Here is a 9,904-nt window from a genome sequence, read left to right as displayed (position 1 = left end):
GGTGTGTGTGTGTGTGTGTGTGAGGAGAGACATGGCGATTGCAGCTTGATTTTTGGCTTAATCCTTCAGGTCAAGGGAGGGAAGAAGTTGACAGAAGGCCGACGTCCTGCTCGTGTCTTCAGAAGAAGTCCCAATACCCTGTAGGTGGAGCAGAAGTGGTCGCCCCAAAGGCACGCTTCAAGGAGTCTTTCCCAAGATGGCCGACCGCGTGTGGCCTAGTGTCCGTGTTGACGCTGCTGGTTGTATTGATGAAGTTGGTGGTGGTAGAAAGCACGATACGGGCAGTTCCCCTTCACGACGTGTTGAATAGGCCTCATGGACATATCTGACAAGAGAGCACAGAACACAATTACCATCTGTAGCCATACCAATACACCTGCTGTCAGAACAGCTGCAGACACAAGACATAACCAGACACACCTCAGCTAGGGCTGCATGATATGCAAATCATCATCATCATCATCATATTGGGATTATACTAACAAATGTTGCAATTGCGGTATGCAATATGATTTTAGTGGGAATGGTAATTTTTCTATTTCATTTTCACTTCAAAGAATTTATAATAAGGTGTCTGGCGGTTCCGCGCGTCGCACATTTGCTTCGTTGCTCAGCGGGGGGAGCTGTGCGAGCAGCTAGAAATAAGCGTGCAAAGCGCCTGGTATTTCTAGTATAATGTGATGTGATTTTTACTGGAGTCTGAACCAAACATGCATGTTCCCTCACGCCTGGAGAAGAGGATTTATAAGCCAGGGCATCTCTGTAGCACCACAATGCTTCATTTAATGCTATGACACATTTGACCATCAAATTTCATCAAATCACTGCAGCTCCTGCGATTTGGATATTGCACTTGGCCATATAGAGAGCCAAAGTGGAACGTCACTTCCTGCTTCAGCACTGTACCAGAGATTTTCATCCACCGTTTATTTTCCTATAGACATTTCGTAAAATGCTTATAAAACTAGTTTTACTTGGTCAAACCAAACGGTTCAGATATATTTAGAAAGAGGAGAGACCGCATAACATTTCGCTCTGACCAAAACGTAAAAAACCGGATTTAAAGACAATATTTTTTCTATGTTGTTTTTTTAAGTGTTGGTCCGAGTGAAATGTTCTATGGTCTCTCAATTGGATTCGATTAATTGTGCAGCCCTAACCTGGACTGGATAAAAGCAACCAAAAAGGTACCGTTCATGCGTCCTCCTCTGGGTCCTCCTCGGACGGGGCCTCTGAAGCCTTGCTCTCCCCTGCTCCCTCCTCTGTGGAAGCCTCCTCCTCGGTGGGGTCCTGCTCCTCCTCTCATGTCACCACCCCAGTAGCCTCCTCCTCCTATGTGGCTGCGGGCCCTCTGGGCCGGGGGGGCGCCCGTCGCACGAGGGCCCCCGCCCGCGTTGAAGGGTGGCGCGTGGTGGGGAGGCGGGTGGCTGAAGCGGGGGGCTCCGGGCGTGGCGGTGGGCCGGTAGCCATTCATAGGCATCTGCATGTCCATGTCTCTCATGTTGTTGATACCAGGACCGTCATGACCCAGCAGACCCGGGTTCACTAAAGTACAGAAAACATGTAACAACAATAAATCAAGCAGTGCAGGTGGACATCAGACTGTGTCAGGTGGGAGAAGAGATGTGCTGTGGTCAAATAGTCTTTTTTTTTGTTTAGGAAGGTTGCTAACTGACTGAAATGACCTGTTAGTACATCAGTGGCAGCAAGGAAAGGAGCTTCAATGCTTCCTGATTTAGCTCCTTTAGCAGAGGATACACTGACTTTAAGAAAGGAAAGCTGATAATGGCAGCCCTCTTGTGCCGGCACAGCGACTCTCAATTTGCCATAATTCGGCCCTTCACGAAAACAAAAGATCAACATAACTTGCTAATGCCTGGGGGACAATTTGAGCGCAGCCATGGAGTAGAGGCTGAGTTTACCTGGTGGAGGAGGGCAGTTCTGGTTCTGGGTCTGCTGCAGGGAGCCCAGTAGCTGTTTGGTCTTGTCGGAGAAGTCCGGCTTCTTACGGAGTTTCTTGGTCGACTGGTTCCCCCGATCACCCTGGAGGACAGACAGCTATGATCATCAACACAGCAAGACTAACAACAGCCATGCTTCCATCCAAATGCCTAGCCAATTTGAAGCCAACATGTGAAAAACAGCTATTCAAAATGGGTTTCTATCGCTCTTTATATACTTTCTTTGTCGACAAAAATCTGAAAACATTTCATGCTATGCGCCATGCTGCCATGCAGAACCTCTGTTGACAACACCTCAAAGTTAAAATGACAAGGATCTTATTTACTGTACCATGATAGATGAGAGCAGCTCCTGCACATTGACAGTGGGAGGAGCCACAGTGTTTGAGACATTGGCGTTGGTGTCTTGGGGGTTCCTGGTGCCCAGGTTGCGCATGAGGTTGGTCAGGACGGCCGGCAGCTTGGAGCCCTCGGCCTGGGTGCTCTGCGGAGGCGTGACGTCCATGGCCTCCACGTAGCCCTCCTCCATCATGGTGGAGTTCATTGGTGTACTGACTTCATCCAGGGGGATGAGACGGGGGGGCGTGGCTTCATGGGGCTCTGGGTCTGGCTCGTGTGGACTGTCAGGCACACTGGAGGACAGACGGAGCAGGAAACAAGTTAGACAAGTGTCCAAAAGTTCAACCTTTCCAGTCTGTTGCATGGAAAGCAAATACATTTTGTCATTTGGTCAATTCTGTTGTCTGATAATATTCCCTTTTCTTAAGCTGTAATCATTTCTATATCGTTCTGTTTGCAGGACTGAAAACTTCATGCAAATAGTTCACTATATTATATTTTTTATTTTCTTCAACGTGTCAATATGCCAGGTTTTTAGTCAAATTGTGACGAGTCCGTCTCTCTCTCCTACCTCTCTTTGCTGAGGTAGATCTCCTGCAGGATGTCCATCTCACGGTCCCTCTGGGTCAGCGTCTCGGTGCTGTTGGCCCCCGAGGTGACCAGGCTGCCGGTGAGCGTGAGGGGCCGGAGGGGCGTCCAGGGGACCCTCTCCTCCATGGTGTCGTGATACAGCCGACATTCCCTCTCAAACTTGTGCCTGGCCATCATCAGCTCTGGTTTGTCCTCCTTGATCTTGTTGACGTTGACTGTGAAGCACAAGAGCGGAACATCATCATTAGGAAAAGAATTGTATGAATAATGGCTATCTGCAGGTTCCAGAAAAAACAAGTGAAACTTTTCATTTAGAAGATGGCTCACCTCTCTCGGTCTCATCTCGGTGAAAGTAAAAGTATTCTTTCAGCTTGTCTTCCTCAGCCCAGTGAACACACTTCTTCTTCTTGTGCTCCTTCATCAAGTCTTCCTCATTACCACGGGGCTCTGCCGGGGCGTTCAGCTTCTCATCATCATCATCACCACGGGGCTCTGCCGGGACGTTCAGCTTCTCATCATTACCACGGGGCTCTGCCGGGACGTTCAGCTTCTCATCATTACCACGGGGCTCTGCCGGGACGTTCAGCTTCTCATCTACAAAAGAAGAAGAAAAAAAGACCCAATGAGAGAGGAGTGCAGGGAGAAAAATCATCATCATCATCAGTAAATGGGAGCTAGGAGCTGTGTTTGTTTCTCTCTCTGTCTGTCCCACTGATGACATCATCAATGATGTCATAAACCACTGTGACATAATTAGTGATGTCATAAACCACTGATGACATCAGTCCCACTGATGACATCATCAGCGATGTCATAAACCACTGTGACATCGTCAGTGATGTCATAAACCACTGATGATGACATCAGTCCTACTGATGCAGTGATGTCATACACAGGCATTGTGACATCGAGAGAGACTGAGGGAGAGAGACTGAGGGAGAGAGAGAGGGCAGAGACTGAGGGGGAGCTGTGGGCGAGACCGCGGTTCGGCTGAGCTGCGTATGCGAGCTGCAGGGCGGGCGAAGCCGCGATCCCGCGCAGCGGGCGAACCTAGGAATCGAGCGCGCGTAGCACATGAAGTGCCTAGTGTTAGAAAAGCACACATATCAATCAATCAATCAATCAATCGATTTCATATTTATGTAGTGGCATATCATAACAAAAATGATCTCAAGGCGCACATAGAGCCGTTTGTACAGTGTGTCATTTGTTTGATTCCAGAAACTGTTTTGTGATTTTGTAAGGACTCATAAGGACCGTGCTGTTGTCGGCATGTCGCGCTGATTTGGTCTATTAGTGCTCAGTTTTTGTTGACATAGATTGGGGCTTAGTGGCCTGTCTGACTGGTGCTGCAGCCAGAGACAGACCCATTGGAGTTGGAAAATATCAGCATATTTGCACAAAAAAATCCATTCTACAACGGCATGAGTGAATACTGGATTCTGATTGGCTAGCAACAGTGGTAAATACGCCAACAATCTACAGTTCGGCTCCAACCGCAGTATCACTCCGCTCCCTGATGCTGACTCCGTTCCCTGTGCTGACTCCGCCCACTGTCTGCAAATCTTCAACAAGGAAATGGCCGATCTCTAACACAAGGAAATGTCCGATTTCGTAGTAACGTTTGATTTACTGGGTGGATTGAGTTTTGAGCAGTGGTTAGATGAAGATGAAGGTGAAGTGAACAAAGAACGACATGGTGAAATTGGGGAGAGAGAACTGGCTGAGCTTGAGTTGTCACGAGTTCGGACTAGCGGGAGGTCGGACTAGCGCCCGGACCCCGAACCTGGGACTGTCAAACAAACAAACGCCCTCTGCCGTCACCAGATATCAACACACCACCACCAAAACGGGCTGCTTTAGATAACTGTTTAAATAACTGTACTTTTACAGGCAATGTATCAATAACTGTGAATCCCGTTAACTCATTGAGTGCCATGGACGTCTTTCGACGTCCAATTAAATAGTGACGTAGAGTGCCACGGACGTCTTTCGACGTCCAATGCGTTTTTTGACGGTGGGACGTCGATCAAAGCCTTCCGCATTTCCTGTACAACTATTGTAGCTATTGGAGGTCTATAACCTATTTTACAGAACCCTTAGGTGGCGACAGTGCTCTCCAGATTACAGAAATGTCAGGAATACACAGCCTGAAATAGCCGTGATCAAAGTGAACCCGCTCATGCTGCAGCCCAGAGCCATGTACCGGTAGATTGTTCTGGCTGCAACTGACGGGGGCTGCGAACACAGTCAATCCGCGCACACAACTGAGCCCTTCTGCCTCTGTCTATCTGTCAGCATAGTTTCTCCACATGATTAGCCGCTAGAAAAGCAGCAGCCGACAATGAAAAGCCAAACCTTTTACTGCAGTCCGCGTGTGGCTTCTCCATGTTGCGCTGCCTGGGAGGCGGCGCACCAAAAGCACTCCGAAAATAGACGCTGCGTGCGTGAGGCTGTGTGTTACTAGTGTGGGGAGGAGTTTTCAGCTGAGGGGGGGGGGGAGGGGGGTTGGGGCACGCAGGGCAGGACACAACTACACCACATCACTACATCAGAAAATATTACCTAGAGTCAGTGAATGTGCTTGAAATGCTGCATTTCACAAAAGGCTGAATATCTCAGCTTATAATTTGAAATGCCTGAAAACGCTGAAAACAACCTATCTTCTCCGGCTCATAACTAAAGAACGGAAAATGGTATCAATAAACTTTTTTTTGCTGATGATACAATAGAGTCTCCTTGTTCTTTTTGCGTGTTCTGTGTTTACATAGTAATATCACACAATATTCTGTGGGCCTCGAGAAATCACTGAAAACGCTCTGAAAACTCTGGCACTGGGAGCGTCCGTTCTCCAAAAGTGGCTGGCACTCAATGAGTTAAGGAATAGGTTAGTTGTTTTTTGGCTCAAAGGCAACTAAATGTTTAGTGCAATCATTGATCTTGTGTATGGAACTATATTCTGTGGCGGAAGGATAAATGTATTCTGAAACCAGTAATGATTATAAATAAATTAATTGGATGTTACAATTGTGTATTTTTTATATTATTTGGTAGCCGTTGTAGAAAACAAATTTAAATTTGTTAAATATTGTGCATCTCTAATATTGTATAATGCATCCATCATATATTGCATATTATCTTGGTATTGTTTTAATGATCTTTTCTCATATTTTCATACTGTATTAATTTCTTCATGAAATGTCATATCATGCATATTATTTATCCATATCTTGGATCGTTCCAGTGCTGTTATTTTGCAAACCCTGCATGAACGATGAAGCCGTTTCCCCACAGATTGATTTAAATGTCACACGGATGATTTAAATGTCACACGGATGATTTAAATGTCACAGGGATGATGTCATGGCATCTTCAAATGCATGATTGTGCTCAAGCCTTACGTTGTGCTGGGATGATCTGGACTTTGATCTCTTCGACAGAGTTGGACGGGGTATTGAGAGTCTTGGACTTCTTCTTCGGTTGTGGCGCGTCTGACAGGCCGGAGCTGCTGTAGAAAAGCCAGAGAAAGGGAAAACATTTCAACCACCTGCATGCAAGCCCCTTGCAAACACCCGTGCCTGGTGTTTTAAATGTGGACACAAGGCGGCGCTAAGCTCACAGAGATCATCAGAGGGAAAGTGAATATGGGACTGTACCTCGGCCTCTTCAGGACAGCCGGCTCGACGTTTTCCTTCCCTCTCAGCTGCAGGGCGGTAGGGCGCTTCTTAGGGGGGTCAGGGCGTCGGTGTCCAACTCCAATCCTATAGAAAACAACATATTTGGGAGATCAGATAGTGAAATTTCACACACTTCAAAATCTAACCTTGAGCCTAAACTCATATAGCTAATCACTCAATGAGTGTTTTTGGAAGGTGATGTACCTATGGCACGGATCTTCCCATGGCTGAGGGGAGATGCTTTGGGCTTCTCCTTCTCCTCGTCATCTCCGGTCTTCTGATTCACCTGCCGCACATGAAGCACCTTGCGTTTCTTATCTAGCAGACGAAGGGAGAGAGAGAGGGCGTTAGAAAGTCTGCCTGAGGGTTGAAGTCAGGGAGCCTCTCTTTTTTCTTTTGCACAATTTTTCAAAACAGAAAGGGACAAAGGGGAGCCATCTTTAAAGACAGACAGGAAGAAAGGTGAAGTGACGTGTTCGTACCTGCGCAATGGGAACGGATTAAAGACATCCAGTCTTCTACCAGCTTCGCCGCCAACTTCCTCACCTCTGAAAATAAAACACAGCAACGTTGACAAAATGATACATTGTTATATTCAGGGTTTCTACACATTTTCATTCAAAACATTCCATACTTTTCCAGACCTTGATTTATTTTGAAGATGTTGTCTGATGTTCAATATGATGTACAGTATGCAGATAGCAGGGTAGGATTTTTTTTTTTTTTTTTGGCCTTGTAAAATATGTTTCTGGGGCATTTAGGATCATTCCCAGGGCAATTTGATCACATGTTGGGAAACACCTGAGTCCTTCCATGTTGCATCATGACAGACACTCAATGACTCTTATCCAAGCATCTTTTATTTTTAAATCACAGTTAAATCCCCATTTCCCTATAATCTCAACAGCACTGTCTTGCATGTTATGTTATGTATTTAGCAGAAACGTTTCAAATAACATGTAGGCCAACGGTCCAGGTATATGTCGCTATCCGGTCTATCCTCCAACCCACAAAGTAGACTCTTGGACAGCTTGTTTAGGCCCTGTGCAGACTGGCCATTTTCAAGTCACGCTTTGCACATACAGAGTAACATTAAAAGACAGAAAGTTAACTCTTTATTTTACAGGGGCATCTAAAACTTCATCCCAATTCCAAGGGCAATTTTCTATTTGTTTAGGGGCATTTTGGCCCGAGCCCCAGCTAATTTCCTACCCTGGCAGATAGACATCGTGTCCCTGCTAACTAGGTCATATCACTGTATAGATGAAGATTGTTCTTCACACTCAGCCACACATATCAGAATATGTGAGATGATTGCCAGGGTTCCTACATACTTTCCATTTTATAATTCCATTCCATATTTTTCCAGGCAGACCCTTTATTGCTGAATGGATGTGATGTTGGTGCAGGGTCTAACGCACCCCCCCCCCCAATTCCCAAACTATTCAAGACCTGGAAATGATCAAATTATTTTTTTAAACTTTTCCAGACCTGCACAGGGACGCTGTGTATTCAGAGGTGGTACGTGCACAATCAGGCTACACTATGTGAGAGTCTGGTTTGACGTGGGAGGAAACTCACCCTCGGTCTGTCCATGCTTGATCAGTTGCCTCACCAGCTTGGGTGTGTCGTTCTGCGAGAGGAAGACAAAAACAAGTGAGACACTGCTGCACCGTGGTCTGTACAGCACACTGGACACAACTGCCCCAGTATACCCTATTTGTTCTGCCCCCTCCCCTCCTCTCTCACTGCCCCCATCTCTTTCTTTCTCTCCCCCTCTCTCTAATATAAGATTGTCGAATCCTGTTTATTGATAGTGCTTAGCTAGACCTAGCTAGACATAATCTATGTAAAACCCTCTGAGACATGCTTGTGAATTAGGGCTATACAAATAAACCTGACTTGACTCGGATGTGGGTGCTGAGTGATGGTGAACATGGTGAGACCGTACCTCTGTGTGTCGGAGGTGTTCCACTGTTAGAGGCAGCTTCTGCAGCGTGAGCAGGATGAGCTGCAGTGGAGGCGTGTCCTCGGAGGAGGAGGGGGTCAGCCAGGCGTTCAGCTGCTTGTAGCCACCGTCTTGGATAAACCTGAGGAAGAGACAGAGGCTGTCACTAAGCCCAGATAAACCTGAGGAAGAGACAGAGGCTGTCACTAAGCCCAGATAAACCTGAGGAAGAGACAGAGTCTGTCACTAAGCCCACTCAGATAAACCTGAGGAAGAGAATTTGAACCCTGTCCTCTCATCCTTTTTCATTCCGGGGGGGGGACAAAAATAACATTTGAAACAATGTTCTCTTCTGTAAAAACCCTTGACTACATTTTAAATTAGCAGCTTATAAGCTACTTGTGTAAAAATCAAATTAAATGAAAGTATACGTTCATTTAACTTTCAGCAAAGTATGTCGGCATTTTCCCCCACCCGTGTAAAATATAGTACAGTTAACCAAGAGTTGTAGTACAGAGAAAGCAAAAGGTGGGCTTACCTGTTCAGATCATCGTGGGATTTGGTCTGCAGCAGGAGGTTCAGGTAGTTGCATGCACTGACCATCTTGGTGGAAGAATTTGTCAAGCTGGACAGAAAGAAATCAATGTTATGAAGCTACTGCCTGGAGTAAGATAACATTATGGTTTAGTTGAGCGGTGTGTGATGTACAATCATCTGCCCCTCTTACCTGTACACCTTTGGGACTCCCTCCAGGCTGCAGAGCTCTCCATCTTTACCCGGCAGCGCCTCCATCGTCTTCAAAACCTCTCTGGGCTCTACTGGCTCCCCTGACATATCTGTAACACACAATGTAGTTTATTAGTACTTTTTCCATGCCAACAGGATGCATTCCGGCATTTACATGCTATATCATTTGTCTGGAGGAGTAGTATTATATGGTATTTAGTTTTACACTGGAAGTTTTTTTGCCTGCCAAATGGACCGGGAAGCTCCATGCTACAAGAATAGATTCAACTCTAAAGTGTAAACCACCTTAATAAGAAGTGATTCAAAAGAAAGAAAAAGAAAAAAGTCGACCACTCCAACGCCTTTCTATCAAGGAAATACTGTGACAGAAGACTGAGCCATAACATCCAAATCACAGACACCTACACACCATGTTCTTGACAACAAGGTCACCTAAACAACACCCAGATTATGAAGTCAGATGTTTGCCTGCCAAATTGGCTGTTAGAGGATGCTCCTTTGGAACAACGAACCCCCACCGCAATCTACACTTCAACATTGTGTTAGTTTGAGGATGAATTTGTTTTCTCTCTGCTGAACATTGTGTGCTGTTGAAACTCGGGGTGACAGTCGGGACTTTTCAGCCCTGAATAGACCCAATC

General features: G+C 46.2%; 1 protein-coding gene across 1 annotated transcript; it reads right to left on the bottom strand.

The window, feature by feature from the left end:
* Nucleotides 1-215: 215 nt before the first annotated feature.
* On the bottom strand, nt 216-9,350 carry LOC310800868 (serine/threonine-protein phosphatase 1 regulatory subunit 10-like; the record flags this gene model as incomplete). Its single annotated transcript, XM_083664759.1, has 14 exons — nt 216-325; nt 1,192-1,545; nt 1,923-2,043; nt 2,293-2,593; nt 2,872-3,106; nt 3,219-3,485; nt 6,293-6,399; nt 6,548-6,644; nt 6,773-6,886; nt 7,051-7,116; nt 8,150-8,201; nt 8,520-8,658; nt 9,055-9,141; nt 9,244-9,350. 14 exons carry the CDS (start codon nt 9,348-9,350, stop codon nt 216-218), a joined length of 2,157 nt encoding a protein of 718 aa, XP_083520885.1.
* Nucleotides 9,351-9,904: the final 554 nt, after the last annotated feature.

The sequence above is a fragment of the Poromitra crassiceps genome (genome assembly GCF_964638095.1).
Source record: "Poromitra crassiceps genome assembly, contig: HAP1_SCAFFOLD_129, whole genome shotgun sequence".
Classification (NCBI taxonomy): domain Eukaryota; kingdom Metazoa; phylum Chordata; class Actinopteri; order Beryciformes; family Melamphaidae; genus Poromitra; species Poromitra crassiceps.
Note: the sequence above shows the minus strand (reverse complement) of the source record. Positions and strands in the feature narration are given on the sequence as shown.